At 49.5% G+C, this 18,003-nt stretch overlaps 1 protein-coding gene across 1 annotated transcript; it reads right to left on the bottom strand.

Moving 5' to 3' along the window:
- Positions 1-3,177: 3,177 nt before the first annotated feature.
- Positions 3,178-16,517, bottom strand: Lyrm9 (LYR motif containing 9). Its single transcript, XM_057775915.1, has 4 exons — positions 16,470-16,517; positions 7,887-8,027; positions 5,784-5,876; positions 3,178-4,569 (listed from the first exon to the last, which is right to left on the bottom strand). The coding sequence occupies exons 2-4, from the start codon at positions 8,010-8,012 to the stop codon at positions 4,552-4,554; spliced, it is 237 nt and encodes a 78-aa protein (XP_057631898.1). The 5' UTR covers positions 8,013-8,027; positions 16,470-16,517; the 3' UTR covers positions 3,178-4,551.
- Between the last annotated feature and the right edge of the window lie 1,486 nt (positions 16,518-18,003).

The following is an 18,003-nucleotide window of genomic DNA, read 5'->3' as shown; positions in this document are numbered from 1 at the left end:
AGCACTCCTCCTCAGAAGCATGTGCCAATCTCTCTGTGCTGAGGAAATGTTTAAACAACACTCATCTTCTGTGGTCCTTGTTCCTCAATGCTCAGCATCCTACAGAGCCCTGATTCTGTCCAGGAGCCACCCGAGGAGCCTTCCCAGGGCTGCATCTCTTGCGGAGTTCATACAAAACTTCAGATTGCCTAAGACTTGGGTACAATGATAACCAACACAACATAGGAGACTGCTCTGGGGGACACCTGGGCTACTGGTACAGTACTGGTACACGCCAGTATAAGCATGCTAGAAAACTAATTCCTGCCGGATGGTGGTGGCTCATACCTTTAATTCCAGCACTTGAGTTTGAACCTGGTCTACAGAACGAGTTCCAGGACAACCATGGCTACATAGCTAGCTCCTTTTTAAAATAATTTTTTAAATTATGTGTTTGTATGTGGATATGTGCACATGCGTGGAATTGTGTGCAGAGGTCAGAGGTGCCAGATCCCCCCAGAGCTAGAATTACAGGCAATTGTGAGCCACCAGATGTGGCTCTAACTCTGGTCAATGCCAGAGCAGTAGGTGCGCTCAGCTACTGAGCCATGGTTTCAGCCCCATAATAATGTATGTTTTAAGTTATTGGTTTTGTTTTTATCATTATTACTGTGTGTGCATGATGTGTGAATGTGAGCTTGAATGTGGTCAGGGGACAACCTTACGGAGTTGGCTTTCTCTTTGCTCCTTAACGCAGAATCAAGGGCTCAAACTCAAGTCAACAGGCTTGCACAGCAAGTGCGTTTACCTGCTACACCATCTTGCCAGCCCCTAGGACATACCTTGCTTGATAGGGTGGCTTTGTTCACCATTTGGTCACATTCAAATCCTTAACTAAAACCCTCAAAAACACCGGAGATGAACTAGCTGGCTTCCCACTGTCACTAAACTCCTTGGTCAGTACTGAAACAAAAAACAAGAGCATTTGATTTCTTATTAGCAGAACAAGGAGGGGTGTGTGCTCCTGAATGCCTGCTGCTACACTTAGATCCAGGACAAGTAGAAGTTTCTATTAAAGAAGCAGAATAGCCATTACGAGGTGATAAAGGCACCTACGGAAGGCTTGCACCAAATGCTGCTTCATTGGTACCTGGCTTCTGGACTGACCATGGTTCAACTTTAGCCATAGGGTTATTTAACATGTTGTAGAGGGGGTATTCTCTACACTGTCATCTTCAAATCAAAGTGATGTTGACACATGGTCCACCCACTGCAGACACAGCCTGTGTCATGGATCTCGTGCCCAAGCCATCAGGTGGGGACAGCAATTGCAAAGCAGCCCTGAAGCTGGCCCAGAAGTCAGACCTTCACATGCCACTGCTTTCTTAAGAACAAGAAGGAGGGCTGGAGAGATGGCTCAGCGGTTAAGAACACTGCCTGTTCTTCCAAAGGTCCTGAGTTCAATTCCCGGCAACCACATGGTGGCTCAAAACCATCTGTAATGAGATCTGGTATCCTCTTCTGGCTTGCGGGCATGCATGCAGACAGAATACACATAAAGAAAAAAAAAACAAGAAGGAATGGCTGGGGGAAGACGGCTCAGATATGCAAGCATTATGACCTGAGTTCAGATCCCCCAGCACCCACATAAAAGCTGGGCTCACTGGTACACACCCAAAACCCCACTACTGGGTGGTGGTGGTGTGTGTATGTGTGTGTGTGGCAGGAGGGGTCATGAGTTAGATCCCTGGAATTTGCTGGCAGCCAGTCTAACCAGTGAGCTCTCAGGTTCAGTGAGAGACCCTGTATCAGAAAGTGGTGAGCAACAGAGGAAGACAACATCAACCTCTGCCCTCCTTGTGCATGTGCACACACACACACACACTCACAGGCGCAAACACAGGCACACACACATACACACGACTGGGATAAAATGACAGGGACACACTCATGAGATTCACTTGTTTTTCTCCCTCGCTATCAATAAACGACATGTGCCTGTCCCTTATTCCTTATTTTATCAAAAGGGAACACCTCTCCAGATACAGGACGATGCCATGTCTCAGGGATAACCTGGACACTGATCTGTATCCTACACAGGAAAGTCCTCTTATATTAAGGTACCCACACATCCCTCAAGCGATCCCTGTGAGTGGAGTCCCAGGTCCCTAAATCAGTGCTATTCCCGTTTCCTAAGCCCTGTTCTTTCCAATTAAAACCTCTACATAAGCCAAGTGTGGTGGCCACACGCCTTTAATCCCAGCACTTGGGAGGCAGAGCAGGCACCTCTATGAGTTTGAGGCCAGCCTGGCCTACAGAGAGAGTTCCAGGGCAGCCAAGGCTATACCAAGAAACCCTGTCTCAAAACAAACAAACAAAAAACCCCTTCTACCTAAGGCCAAGCATGGTGACACACATGGCCACCCTGCTCCCATGATCACCAACGATGATGATTGGACCTTGGGCTCAGAGGGGTTGGACAACAGCAATGGGGACAGAGGTGACTCAGCTCTGCTCTTACCCCTTTGCCTTGCCCTCATCTGGGAGGGCAGACCTGGCCGTGGCCACTGTTGTCCAGCAGGGGACCAGCACCTGGTCCTGTCTGAGGAATGATCCCTCCTGGCACGTGGAAGTCTGACTTCTTCAGTCCTGAGCACTGTTTGACAGCATGCAGCAAAGGAACAATCCATGTTCAGAGACCAGCAGTCAAGAAGAAATAACGGGGCCCTGCAGTAAAGTGCCAACTGCTCTTGCAGAAGACCCAGGTTTGGTTCCCAGCACCCACATCAGGCAGCTCATAGCTGTCTATAACTCAACAAAGTCAATGTCCTCTGGCTTCCGAGGGCACCTGAACATGCATGGTACACATAAACTTATGCAGGCATACACACATAAATAAAATATATTAATCTTTTTAAAAGAAAAAGTCATCAAGATGACTCAGCAGAGAAAGGCATTTGCCACCAAGCCTGATGACCTGAGTTCATTCTCTCAGACCCACAACTGAAGAAGGAAACGGACTCTTGCAAATTGTCTTCTGACTTCCATGTGTATGACATAAATGTTCCCATATGTCCACACATGTGAATGCATGCACACACACATACAAATAGATAAGTGTAAAAAAACAGGGCTGGAGAGATGGCTCAGAGGTTAAAAGCATTGCCTGCTCTTCCAAAGGTCCTGAGTTCAATTCCCAGCAACCACATGGTAGCTCACAACCATGTGTAATGGGGTCTGGTGCCTTCTTCTGGCCTGCAGGCATACACACAGACAGAATATTGTATACATAATAAATAAATAAATAAATATTTAAAAAATAATAAAATAACAAAATAATAAAAAATAATAAAAAACAATAAACTGGGTGTTGGGGTACACCTATAATCTAAGCAGTTGGGAAGCAAAGGCAGGAGGATTGCTGAAAGTTCAAAAGTTCAAGGCCTGCCAGGGCTCCACAGTGAGATCCTGTCTAAGATAAACAAAGTGAAGGGGGAGGAAACGTGAGCTTTCACAAACTGGCACAGGCACTTCAGTGTTGTCAACCCCTTCTGCATGGACAGAGGTCACTCCAACTCATATAACTGCAAGGACACACACAGGCACCAGCTCACCCCGCTGGCTGAATGTCCAGGAATATCCAGTTCCCAGTGTGGCTTCTCTAACTTCCACCCACTTGAGCTTCTTTTCCTGGACCTGCTTCCCTTGTCTCCTCCCCTGGGGGTCAAAGCCCGAGAGGGCCAGTGAGGACACACTGTGGAGTCACAGAAGCCTGGACCTGCTGGCATCTACTCTGGCTGCTTGCATTTTTTCCCAGTCTCACGTGGTATACGTTTCACCACCTCGAGGGCCAGGACTTCTGCTCGGAGCATGTTGGAGGGGACAGTGACAGGAGGAGCAGCTCCTTAGCAGACTTCCAGACACCATAGAGCACAGCTGGAGGTGGTGGCACTTGAGATGGCACAGGACAAACAGTCACTGAGAGAGGATGCGGCTATGGGAGACAGAGCTGGAGCTGGGGAAGGGCAGCTCAGCGGCTTCCTTCATCCCTGCACACAAAGTCAGTGCATGGCACACAATCAACACATCATTGGCCCCTCAGCCAGGCTCACCCAGGCAGCACCTAAAGCCGTGGATGCTGGCTGGGATTCAGATCCACAGCTGCCTGGGTCTCAAGCCTGATCTATTTCTTGTGTACGGGTGGTCGTCTGAGGGGACATCTGCTCTGGGGCTCGGAGAACGGTGCAGGGACCTCCAGAATAAATTAACTGCCTTCAGAGCAGCGTAAAAGAACAGATAGACAAAAATGAGAAACACAGAGAAGAAGCAAAAAACCACCAAGTTCTCCCCAAACTGAATATCATTCTGGGCCAGAAGAGCAGACATAAAAGATGCTGGAAACATGGCTGCGGTGACAAGAGCCACCTGACCAAATGCCAGTTATAAGTTCTTGCTTTCAGCCAACAAGGTCAATGAATATTCTAGAACTGCTGCTGCTGCTGAGCTCCAAACGCAGAGGTGCTTCTCAGTTCCAAATGTCCCCAGGATAGTCAAGCTGCGAGATCCAGATTCTCAGTTTTGCTTTTTATACTGCAAGAGAGTAGAGGAGGACTCTGGTCATGTCACATGGTGTCCCCACCTCCCCGCAGGGGTTTCTGGAAGGTGGTAGAATCCATGGGGAGGCCCTCCACTGTCACATCTCTGGTTGATGCCCAACCCCTTCTTCTCTAGTGGAAAAGGTGAGGGGCTTAAGGGAGAGAGACTGAGAGGCTGGAGGTGTTGGAACTAAGCATGGCACTCACCAAGGTCTGTCCTTAAGCTGAGTCTTGTCTGTGGGAGAAAATTCCCTGGCAGAGGAGGCCCTCAAAAGAAAACAGGGTTTTCTTTTTCTGTGTGTGGGTTTTTTTGTTTGTTTGTTTGTTTGTTTGTTTTTCCTGTCAGGATATGCCCAGTACCTTGTGCAGTAGGCAAGCATCTACCACTGAGCTGAATGCCCAATCTGAGTTTTCCAAATGGATTTTAAACCCCACATCTGGAGCATCTGGATTAGGAGGACAAGACTCTGGAGCTCCACTCCAACTCTCTACATTTCTGACCGTCTTCCCCACCTGGAGTCCGGGTGGAGCTCCACTCCAGCTCCCCACATCAGAGCTAGGTGGAAGTCCTAGACACAGCCTAGCTTTTGTCAGCTTCACATACACTTGACTCACCTGGGACAAGGCACCCTCACTTTAGGAATTGCTCACATCTGATTGGCCTGTGTCTGCGGGGCATTTTCTTGATAAACGGTTAGTGTAGGAGAACCCAACCTACTGTGGGCAGTGCCGTTGCTGGGCAGTTGGCCCTGGGGTGTGTAAGAGTTAGCTGAGAAAGCCATAGGAAGCAAGCCAGTTAGCAGCCTTCCTCTGTGGTGTCTGCTTCTGTTCCTGCCTCAGCTTCCCTTGGTGAAGGACGATATCCTGGAAGCCAAACAAACGCTTTCCTGCCCTAGGTGGCCTCTGTCAGTGTTTTATCACGGTACGAGAACTCGGGCAGCTTCCCTCCGAGCCGGATCCAGCTATGGCACAGCAGGCAGTAGAGCTGTCCTTCCAGGGAAACCTGCGCTCCTGTGCCCATGACAGTCCACTCAGTGATACGGCCTTCCAGGGTGCCGAAAAAGACTGCAACCATATAAGAGCATCCCCCTCCCCCACACACCTGGGGAACAGGTGGCGTGGGCAGCCTGTTTCCAACTGTGATGCACAGGCGTCCCCTAGTGGCTAAGAAGGTTACAGCATCCCCGAGCCAAGCAAGCACTGACCGACCTTGTTCATGATCCAGTCGGCATCTTCAATGGCTCTTTTGATAATCTGCAGGATTCTCTCAGGGTTGTCTTCATCTGAGTGAACCCGGAAACCCTGTAAGGTTCACATAAAAGAACACGACCAAGCGAAATTCACAAGGTTGGTAAGTTCAGCACACAGTCCCAAGACGCTGTGGGGTATGGTCACCTCTCAGCCCTGCTGAGTGTGCTCGTCCTGCTTACCTGGAGATGACACGATGAGGCTTGGAGAGCTGACCCTGCTGCTCTTAGATAGCAGCGTTTGAGTGCTAGTCTACTTGACAGTAAAAATGGTCGCGCAGCCAGCAGGGAGGATAAAAAGGAGGCCCACAAGTTATCGGGCAGCTGATCAGGGGAGCTGCCAATCTCTGGTCTGATTTGTTCAGCAAAGGAAACTGCTTTGATCAAAGTGTGCTGGGCAGGTACTGGCCTGCCCCCCTCCCCCGCCACACACACACACACACACACACACACACACACACACACACACACACACCAGGTGTTGGTGCTGGGGAAGCAACAGAGAAGGAAAGGGAGGCATGGGGGACAACAGTCTGGGGAAATTCAACCAGGCTTGTGACCAGTGACCTGCGATCTGGGTTCGCTGGTGTGGTGAACCTCAGGGGTCTTCCAAGAGAATAGACTTCTCCCTCCCTTTCCTGTGTTCCCAACCCCACATTCACCTACTCATGCCAGGAGCCCACTCTGGGCCACCTCCAGGACGTCTTCCCTGACTCCCCCAAAGCTAACTCCTTTCTGTTTCCCACAGCCTTCTATTGCTACCACTGTTTCTCTTTTTAAGATGGGATCTCACTATGTAGCCCTGGCTGGCCTGGAACTCACTATGTGGACCAAGATGGCCTTGACCTAGGAGAAATCCTTCTGCCTCTGCCTCTTGAGTGCTGGGATTAAAGACGTGTGCCACCCCCGCATCTCAGTTGTTTTTCTTTCCCATATCTGTATGGGGTTTACATTTTTTATTATTTTGTTTGTGGTATGGGTGTTTTTCCTTGTATGTCCTGCACCACATGACTGCAGTACCTGCAGAGGCCAGGAGAGGGCACTGGATCCCTGGAGCTGCTCCATGGGTGCAAAGACTAGATCCTGAACCCTGTGGAAGAGCTGCCAGTGCTCTTACCCCCTTGGCCATCTCCCAAGCCCTGGAAGTGAGTTCTTATACGAAGGGAGTATAAAATGCAAAGGACTGCCGACCAGACTTCCCAGTTAACACTCTCCCGCGCTGGCGTTATCGCCCTTCTCGTATAGAAACATCTAAAGAAGCTGCAGGCACTGTGCCCGTATCCCCTGCAAACCTCACTGAGTTTCCTAACAAAGGGACAGCAACCAAACTCAGAAAATTAGCATCAATGTAGCTATTCCCTAATCCACGGCCTGCACTCTAGTTCCCGTCTGCTACCTGTTTCTCTAGTGCAGGGTCTGGCATCGCCTTTGGTTTACCGATGACATCGCTTCAGTTACTGTTAATCTAGAGCTGCTTGCCTTTCCTGGTGGTTCAGAAAACTTTGTTTTGCTTTTATTTATTGTTATTTAAGATAGATCTTCTTGCCAGGCAGTGGTGGCGCACGCCTTTAATCCCAGCACTCGGAAGGCAGAGGCAGGCGGATCTCTGTGAGTTCTAGGCCAGCCTGGTCTACAAGAGCTAGTTCCAGGACAGGCTCCAAAGCCACAGAGAAACCCTGTCTTGAAAAACTTAAAAAAAAAAAAAAAGATAGGTCTTCTTACTGGGACCTGGGGCTCGCAATCCTCCTGTCTCTGCCTCCCCAGCGCTGGGATTACAAGTGCAGGCCACCGCCCAGCCTTCTCTGGGTGTTGGGCTCTGGTTCTCGTGCTAGCATGGCAAGCACTTTGTCAACTGCGCTCCCTCGCCCACCTCTACCCAGTCTATTTTCATATCCTCTGAGCTGTCTCCTTCAGGGCTCAGCACAGCGCTGAGATGCCAGCTGACACAGTCACTATGCCACAGACGGAAGCCAGAGGCCAGCTGCCCACTTTTGCAATGCCTCTTATAGAACTTCTAGGCCCGCTCCGTGGCAGCTGGGCCTCTGCCCCCCAGCCCTGCTCCCACCTGCCTGACAGCATGCTTGTAGTGCTCCTGGATGCCCTTGGTTGGCAGCTGCCGGCAGCAACGCAACAAGTAACGGTACAGCTGCAGCGATGTCTGGACAAGCTCTGCCCCCGGCAGTGGGGCCATCTGTGAGTCCCGGCCCTGAAAAACACAGAACACCACTTTCGTAGATATCAGGCCAGCTCCATAGAGAACCTGGCCTCCCATCCCAGCCCTCTGTGACCCATCTGCACAGAGGCTAGGCCCCCTAGTGGCCCAATCCCAGAAGCCTATACCCTGGCCCACAAGCACCCCATGCAAGTGTGGAGGGAGATATGCCACCTCAACCTACAGTCTTCTAGATCAGGTGGGAGGGGGACAGAGGAAATGGGCAGAAAACACCAGGCAGCGACCAAGGCTGCCGACAGCACATATATCCTAGTGGGGGCATCAGGCGGAGGGCGGGAAGCCCAAAGGACCAAAGCTGCTAATCAAAGTATTGTCCCAAAGTCAGACGCACTGGCAAGACCAGGAGTCTTCAGATTTCCTGGAGCTGGAACTACAGGCAGTGTTGAGCGGCCTGATGAGGATTCTGGAAACTGAACTCGGGTCCTCTGGAAGAATAGTATGATCTCTTAACCATTCTATCACATGTTCTTCCAAAAGATCCCATGAGTCAATATGAACTTCTTCTTTATATGTGTGTGTGTGTGTGTGTGTAGTGTGTGTGTCATAATACCCGACCTGACACCCCATGTTATTCCATTCCTCCCACACTTGGGATCAAGTGAGCTCTGACCCACTATTCCAGATGCATCCATGTCAGCCCCAGGAATTCTTCCCAGAAGTTCCAGACTACCAAGGACATCAGTTCTCTACAGCTCCGCATGGCAGTGCCGCCTTCCCAGACCCTCGGCGGAACCTTCTCCCTCTGGGAACCTCTTTCTGACTGTCCTCCTGGGAGGGAGTGACTCGCTGATGCCATGCAGGAGTCTCTCACCGCTGGGCTGTGCCAAGCCTCGGCACTGTGCCTGGCCCTCAGCAGGCTTCACACTGGATGAACTGAACCAATTGACCCATTATCTCTTCAGTACAGGCTTGGGGTGAGGGTGCTCCCCGTGTGCCAGAGGAATAGTCAAAGGTAGAAGACTGGGTGACAGGTGTTAGTTTTAAAGAAGCAAGGGCATAGGAGAACGCCCCAGACTCTAGCTCCGTCGGATACCCCGACAATAAAAGGGAACCGTGACAGGCTGAGTTCAGAGGCAACTACGTTCTATTTCAAGCATGTCTTTCTGAAAAATACATGCTTGTCTCCCCAGCTAAATTAGCCATTTCCTCACGTCTCTTCCGGCTCGTGCTCTGCCACTGGAGTGGTCTGCCCCCACGATACATTCTCCCTCCTAGTAAATGCCAGTTTTGCAGAACTCAGGGTGCACACAGGTTCAACCTGCCTGGCCAACCAGACTCCAGGATTCTCACACAGGCAGGGATGGGACTGGAAAAGACGCCCTCCCCAACTAAACTCCAGGATTCACACACGCGCGGGGACTGGGACTGGAAAAGACGCCCTCCCCAACTAAACTCCAGGATTCACACACGCGCGGGGACTGGGACTGGAAAAGACGCCCTCCTCAACTAAACTCCAGGATTCACACACGCGCGGGGACTGGGATTGGAAAAGACGCCCTCCCCAACTAAACTCCAGGATTCACACATGCGCGGGGACTGGGATTGGAAAAGACCCCTCCTCAACTAGACTCAAAGTCTTCAAGGGATGCCATCTTGCCTCCTCTTGACTCCAAGCAGAAGGCAGAGCTAGAACTTACCAGAACAAAGTCCAAAGACCTCATTTAAGCCTTAGAACGTTTTACTCATAAAAAGCCTAGACCCCAGAACTCTCAATAGCTGGATCATTCACTCCGATTACCAAACCAGCCTGGAATGGTAGTATGTTACCTTTGACCCAAAGAATTCCCATAGATCTTGACTCCCCACTTCTACTTCCAAGGGTTGGGGGTGTGGCTCAGTTGGCAGAGCACCTGCCTAGCTGAAGGAAGTTCGGGGCTCAGTCTCCCACACTACAAACAGAAGGCATGATGGTACAGGCCTCTGATCCCAGCACTATGAAGATGGAGGCAGCAAAATCACAAGGTCAAGGTCATCCTCAGTGAGTTTTAGACAACCTGGGCTACAGGCAGGTCTCAAAAAATAAAACTCTATAACCCACTTCAACAGTTCCGGCGGTAAGGATGTCTAAGCAGGACAGGCTCTTCAAGTCCCTGCTGTCACCCTTCTCACTAGCCCTGCTTTGGCCTGGACAGCAAAGGGGAACCCCATAAGCTGTCATGGGCAGGACCCTGAAGGGCAAGCACAGAGGACACACTGCAGTCCCAACACGACAGGCAGCTCGGCTGGCAGGCTTCCCCAGACTATATAAAGTGCTAATCAAATATTGTAAAATGCTAGTCCAGAACAGATGGTTACCATCTGCATCCTCAAACTTAACATTTGGAAAGAGAACAACTTGGCTTTGCTGCTTTAAAACCCAAGCAATACTTAGTAACCAACCCAGCAAGTATGGGCGGAAGATTATTTTCAGCTCAATTATATTACTTAGTCATTCTCAGTAATAACAAGTAGAGAATGCATGTGTGGGTCCACTGAGAGGAGCTGAACTAAAAATGTTTTAATTTAATTTAAAGTGTGGGTTTACTATTATTAAGGGGGCCATGAACCTCCCAGCTCCATTAGCACAGCTACAGTCAAGCCCTCTGACCCTGGGAATGCTCTCTTCTCTCACTGTGCCCTTCGGACTTGACCTTAGCCTCACAGTCCAGCCCTGGGCCTTGGTTAGAGCTCCATCTCCCAGGCAACCACACTAAGATCACCACCTGCAACCCAGCTACTCCCTTTCCTTCGATCCCTGAGCCCCTGGCTTGAAATCCCATTGAATTCCACCTCTCTGTGCCTCTTAGATTTATGACCCCTTCTAGTTCAGATCCGTTCTGTCTCAGCTGCCACAGTCTAGAGCTGACCTCCTTGCCCTCACCCCATTTCCCTATCTGTTCTCCACCCCACAGCCTGACTGAACCTGAAACATGGATCTCAGGGTACCCAGTGCCCTCCAAACCCCCAGTATTCATTCTCAGAACATGTCATTCTGGCAACTTTCCTCAAAATGGGGAACAGCTACTTGAATTTATTTTAAGCAGCCTACGAATGGACATCTTTTCATCATAATGATGTAATATTTACCTACATAAGTAAGAAAAAATTCAATTTCGTAGATATTATGTTTAAAACAGTTTTGGTTTTGCTGTTGTTTTAAGGAATGGGCACAGAAATGTACCAAGCAAATCAAGATGCGATCAAAATGAGGAGCTGGCAGAAACAGTGAGAGTGGGACTGAGCAGGGATGGTGCCGGCCTGCAGAACACACCCAGGTTCCTTCCCATGGCAGGGAGTCCTGTGTCTGCCTCGCCCATCCCTCAAGCCAGGTTCAGGCAAAATGAGTGCTAAATGGGGCAGCTTGGGGCAGCTGTGTCTAGGGATGGTCTCCACACCATGACAGGCGACAGAGGGCTTGACATGAAACAGACGTATTAGTCTTGGTCCTTGGAGAAGCAGAACCTTTAGAAGGTGAGTGTGTGTGTAAGGGGGTGACTGTGTGTGTATGTGTGTTTGTGTGTGTGTTCGAGAGTATGTGTGAGTGTGTGCATGTGTGGGGTGTGTGAGTGTGTGGGGTGTGAGTATGTGGGGGTGTCTGTGTATTGTTGTGAAGAGCCACCAGGACCATGGTAACTCTTATAAAGGAAAACATTTAATTTGGTGACTTACAGTACAGAGGTTTAGTCCATTATCATCATGGCAGGACATGGAGCTGGAGAAGGAACTGAGAGTGGAAAAGGAGCTACATCTTGATGTCATAGTCAACAGGAAGTGAACTGTCTCACTAAGTGTAGCTTGGGCATAGGAGACCTCAAAGCCCACCCCCACAGTGACACACTTCCTCCAACAAGGCCACACCTCCTAATAGTGTCACTCCCTATAAGCTTATAGGGCCAATTATATTCAAACTACCACACTGAGTGAGTATATGCATGTGTTACAAGGAATGTGTCATGTAATTCTGGAAGCTGGCAAGCCCCAAATCTGCAAAGCTTGACTCTAACCCTAAGAGGGAAAGTTGCCAGGAAACCAGGAAGAGTCTGTCCTGGTTCAAATGGCTCCAAGAGAATTCTTTCCTATGTAGGAAAGGCTCAGGCTACTCAGTCTACAACAGTTAACTTGTAAACATGTAATGCCCTCCAGATAGTACAGAGCAGCCACTGAGGCCAAGGACCACCCAGGACCACTGAGCTGTGCGGCAGGGAACTCCACATCTTCTGACCCACATCTCTAACCATAAGACTGCCACAGGCACAGGTAGAGAACAGGTAGAGAGAACGTGGCTTCAACTGTAAACAAATCCATTTGGTTTCCTAAATTCTTTTACAATATCCTATAGTGGTCAGGCCTTTAGGGGACTAAATGAGACTGGAGGTGTGGCTCACCAGGATGACTGGGATTCACAGAGCTCCACCTCCCTCTGCCTCCTGAGCACTGGGATTTAAAGGTGTGCGCCACCAGGCCCAGCCTAAATACATGTTTTTAAAAAGACTGAATGGGGCCCATTTACATGAATGAAGACAGTCAGCTTGACTCAGTCTACTAATTTAAACCTAAAAACACTCTCCCAGAGACACCCAGAATAACACTTGCATCCATTCAAGCTGACACACAATGAGAGCTCTCCTAGCAGACGTCCACAACCACTTGTTGACAATCCTCTTCCCTCTGCCTGCAATGCCCCTGTGGCATCCGATAGCTGGCCTCACGCTTCCACGCTCAGCTCTGGGTCCGGCACCTCCTGGAGGCCCTCACGAACACAGAACACCCCACACCTCCATGAACCATGCTCAGGAGGAAACCTGTGGCGACCACCGCGCTTCGCTCTAGCCCTGACTTCCAGCATCTGTGTGCAAGGACAGCCCTGCCAGGCATTCTCCAAGGGAGGTTCGTGTTTTATCAACCTCCCACCAAAACCTTCCGCAGCTGTGTACCAGCTGACACTGTCGAGCTGGTACGAGGCTCTCCCAGTGTTATGAGAATTGCTTGATACTGTGGTTGTGTAGTTCACGCTTGTCACAGATGATGCAGGAGCAAGTTTCAAGAAGAAATACGTTACAGGCTCTGCAGCCATTCCCAAACTGTTCAACAAAAGCCAGTCCGCAGAGAGAAGGGGCATACTAAGAAGAGACACAAATGTTAAGAGCGTTTCTACTTGAGGTCTGAGCTCTGTTCTGATCCAGCGAGTCCACCACCCACATCCAACTCTCGAGGTCCCTTTGTCATCCTCTTTCCAGCACAGGGTGGAAGACATTGCCATCTCCCCAAGCTCCTGCTCCACTCTGTTCTTCTGATGCTTCCACATCTTTCCCCCTCGCCCCTCCACTCTCAAGCACACGGCCCGTGTGAGAAACAGCAGGTTGACTGTTCTGACCCGTTCCATGAGCAATGACCCTGTCAACTCCCTATGACCTGAGAATTCAAGGAATGCAGCCCAGACTGCATTCTCTGCTCAGACCCTAGGACCCTGGCATCCACTTCAAAGCACCTTTCCCCATGAACTGTTACTAAGTCTGTCTCCCCATCTTGCACTGTCTTAGACAATCACAGTCGGTCGCACAGTCTTTGGGGTGCCTGACTGTTAATTAAGTCATCTGGATACAATGAAAGCACGGAACAATCACACACCCGGACAAAGAGAATTGGTCTGGTCTGCCATCAGCACAGCTCATCCATGCAATGTCTCTCCAAGCAGCTGAGTTTGCAATCTTCAGGAAACCACTGAAAAGACCTGCTTATCCAGAATCTTCTGAAAAGCTGCTGTCGTATTTGATCACCTTCCCACGAAGAGGCTAATTAGTCCCTAGCAATTGTGACAGCTTTCCACATACTACCTCATTAAGCACAGCAATGCTAGAGGGTAGGTATTGTTGCCCCCATTTTATAGATAAGAAAACCAAGGCTCAGCAAAGCTATGGTTTGTCAGTGGCCACATAGCTGTGCAGTCGGGAAGGGAACTAACCCTAAGCCTATTTGATTCTGAAGCCACAATCTTACTTGCCTCCTTGCCATCTGCTAAATGTGTATGCCTAAGAACATTACAGAAGGCTGGAGGGTAACCCAGTGAACTGCCTAGCGTGTGCAAAGCCCTGAATTCAGTCCCCAGAACTAAAAAAGAAAAAAGTGCTGGCCAGATCATGACCAAGGTCCCCACCCATAAAGAACTCTCCTGGGCTTATGCAAGAGCGGGCTTGGTCACTGACACACACACTTGTCTGGACTATTAATTCACAACTCAGCTGCAAATCATTGCTCTCCCTGCCTTTCTGGAACACACGTGCCTTACAACACCCTCTCTCACAGAGACTGAAAAAATTTCAGACTAATGTCAGTTACACAGGGAAAAAGAAAGGAATACTTTGAAAACAAATCTTAAGCTGGGCATTAGTGGTGCACGCCTTTAACCCCAGCACTGGGGAGGCAGAGCCAGGTAGGGCTCTGTGAGTTCAAAGCTAGCCTGGTCTAGAGATTGGGTTGCAGGACAGCCAGGGCTACACAAAACAAACAAACGAGAAAACCTCACTGAGTGGTAGGATGACTTAGACACAGGCCTTACAACCTGAGTTCAAAACCCTGGATCCCACAAGGTGGCAGGAGAGAACCAGTTCCCAAAGGCAGTCCTCTGACCTCTGAGTGTGACATCACACACGATTTACAAAAAACGAATGGACCTGGTGGCAAATCCCTGTAATCCAGTTCTCAGGAGGTAGAGGCAAGAGACTTGGGAGTTCAAGGTCCAGCCCCGGGTGATATAGCAGGCTCGAGGCCAGCCTGGGCTATCCAAGATCCTGTCTTAAAACAAAACCAATTTACAAAACTCAAAAAAGACCACGATCTATTAAAGGAAAGGGGGGCGGTGGCACAAGGGGACTTCCTGGGTGCCAAGTGGTACTGCTGGCACAGGCGAAGAAGAAAGGACCCAGCCCTTGTAAGCTCACTGCCCTTTCCCTAACCTGTGTCCTACCACAGGGCATCTAAAAATAATTCGAAAAAGAGTCATACATTTAAAAAGATAATGGAACTGCAGAAAATAACCCGAAATCATGCCCGATTGAGCACTGATAAAAGCTAAATTAAGCCTGCACCAGCCATTTTTTAAAATATGCAATTAATCTTCTTGATGGAGGAAAGTTGAAAAATAGGAATGGTGTGCTCCCTGCCCCCGCCCACCCCAGGGCTCCATCTGGCATATTTATGTTCTGCCAGCCAGCCTGCCTCCCCTAGCCCTCTACCACAGAACGAAGGTCAGCCCAGCCTCCCCTCATTCCCACTGGCACAAGCTCAGGGTCCAGCTCTCTGCTCATCCCTGTTGGAGGTGAGAATTTTGGAGATGAATCCTGGGGGCTGACCACGCCAGGCAATCTTTTACCACAGGGCTGTTCCTAACTCCTGATTAGCAGGTAATTAAGCAGCCCCTTCCTTTCTCGCCAATTCTCATGCGCCACCCAAGGACATCTCACACTTTAGCCTTCTTTTTCGTCGGTCCCCCCCCACACACACACACCTTATACCCAGAGGACAGGCATGTGATAGTTAAGACTTCAAATGAGTCCCAAGAGCCATTACAGGAAGAATGGCGAGATAAAACCTGATCCAGGCAGACCTTGGAAAAACATTCTATAATAAAAAGAATGAAGTGCTGATTTATGCTACCGCGTGTGAACCTTGAAGTAGGCGTGCGAGATGCAGGAAACCAATAACAGGGGGCTACATAACGTATGATTGATTCTGAACATTCTATGAAATGTTCATAATTTGGCAAATCTATGGAAAGCGGAGAAGTGGTTGCCTAGCGCAGAAAAAAAGGAAAGGGACTGGGGAAGGGCGTTGCCTGAAAACGGAGCCTGGTTTTTTTGTTTGTTTTTTCGAGACAGGGTTTTTGCTGTTGTTGTTTTTTAGGCACAATCTTCTAAAATCCACAGTGGTGATAGATGTACAACTGCCAACTGCGCATCTAAAGGTTCTTAAACGTGTGCATTTTAAATGGGCTCTGGCCGATAATCCCAGTATACGTGGGAGGCTGAGGCAGGAGGATTACGAATTCAAGGCCAGCCTGGGCTAAATATTGCAGAAACCAAAATGATCCCAGTTACTCCTGATAACAAGGTGTTCTCACAGACCGACTGAGAGAAGAGGGGCGCGTCTCCTCTTTGAAAATCAAATATCGAAGCTGCTCCATTCGAGTGCGGATGCCAGCAGCACATGGCGGAGACCTAGCTCCCTGTATCCTCCCAGCCCGCATCCCGGCCTCCCACGCTCCTCCACGGCGCCGGGACTAGGCCTGCGACAAGTGCCGCCGGCTCTCGGGGAAACCCGGAGCACCCGCAGATCGCCCGCAGGGCTTCCGCAGATCCCGGCCCTGTAGACAGCCTCGGTAATCCCCAGCCCGCCCACGCCGCCCGAGTCCCCGCCCTGGGCCCACGCAGCGGGGCTCACCCGCCTTCCGGGCGGATGCCAACTCGAGACAGCGCGAGCGACGAGTGCGCCTGCGCGGTGGAAGCCAGCGCAACCCCCGCTCGGTGTCTTTGGGCCCTCTGCCGGTCGCCAGCGGGACTCGGTGTCCTACTGGGTGCGGGCATCGTGATCCGACCCCACCCAGTTGGCCTTACCCAAAGCCTTCTTTCCCTTGTCAACCTTACTTAACCTTGGATACAAGCCCTGAAAGCCAGCTCTTCCTCATATTCCCAAGAGTGGATTGTGCTAGAATATTAGGGGTGCTCAAGATATTTGTAAAGGCTTCTTGGAGGACTTGTCCCGAACCTCACGTGTTGATGACCGGAATTATGTTTGGAAGGGAGTCTGTATTTTGAGTCGCTTCATCAAATTACAGTCCCACAACACCTGTCAGAAGAATACATATGACAGTAATAGGCATGCTTCTTTTCAGACTCAGCTATAATTATAATTGAGGGAAAGAATACAGAATCTTAACTCACAGCTACTGCCAGGATCATTCTTTGAAAACGAAATAATGCTGTTTCATTAAATGGGCTCTCCCCACTTGCGCATGTTTAAAGGCAGAATGCTTCTCTGCATTGACTTAAATGCAAGTTTTATATCCTGAAAGAAATAAAGATGAGTCTTTATCGGGAGACAAACGCCCTGTTCAATGAACCTGCAAGCTTCTCAGGGCTGCTGTCTGAAAGGCAGTGATGGTACCAGTGGATAACATTGCTTCTCTTTACATGTCTCTCTTCTCTGAGGCTTTTTAAACCTGTCTGTATGAAAAGCCCGATTTCCTTACACACACTCCTTGTGTAGTTGCTTTAACAAGACAGTTTCTTATAATGTCTCTTTTTCTTCATTTTTAAAAAAGAAAACATGGCTATCTAGCAACACCCAGAAATCTTTTTTCCTTCCTCTTAGGAAGCAGGGGTTATTTGTTAACAGAACTTTTTCTTTTCCCTGTTTCTTCTCTGTAATCCCACTCCATCCCCCTACCAGCACCCCTCTGTTTCTCTTTACCTAAAACACTACACTGTCTCCAAACCAGTGTGGGAAGATTCCGCCCCTGGAATACCCAGATAATTACCTTCATTTATTTTCAATATGTAGACGTGGACCAAATATATCTGAAAGATCCAATCGGGCCCTCATAAATCAGCCCTCTTATTTATCTATGCATAATCAGGGCACATCATTAGCACAGATCCAATCAATAAATCATTATACTTTTAGAGCCCTCACTAGGAGCACTCTGCAGCACCAATCCACTCCCGAGTTCAACATTAGGAGCCTTTCACGTTTTTCAGCAATTTCACAGTCTGTTCTCTCATCCCTGCTCTTTTGTTCCTAGATCTCTGTGTTCCTGCTTCAGAAGCCTCATCCTAATACCTAGGGCTCATAAAATATTCAAGAAGCAAGCTGTTAGCTCTACCGCCAAAAGCTCCACCTTCGTGGCTCTTGTGTTACTCCTGTCTTTATAGAGATGCAGCATTTATTGTTCGAAGGAGAAGGAGGAGGAGGAGGA

Source organism: Chionomys nivalis, chromosome 7 (genome assembly GCF_950005125.1).
Source record: "Chionomys nivalis chromosome 7, mChiNiv1.1, whole genome shotgun sequence".
In the NCBI taxonomy this organism is placed as follows: domain Eukaryota; kingdom Metazoa; phylum Chordata; class Mammalia; order Rodentia; family Cricetidae; genus Chionomys; species Chionomys nivalis.
The sequence above is the reverse complement of the archived record's forward strand: the minus strand, read 5'-3'. Positions and strand labels throughout refer to the sequence as shown.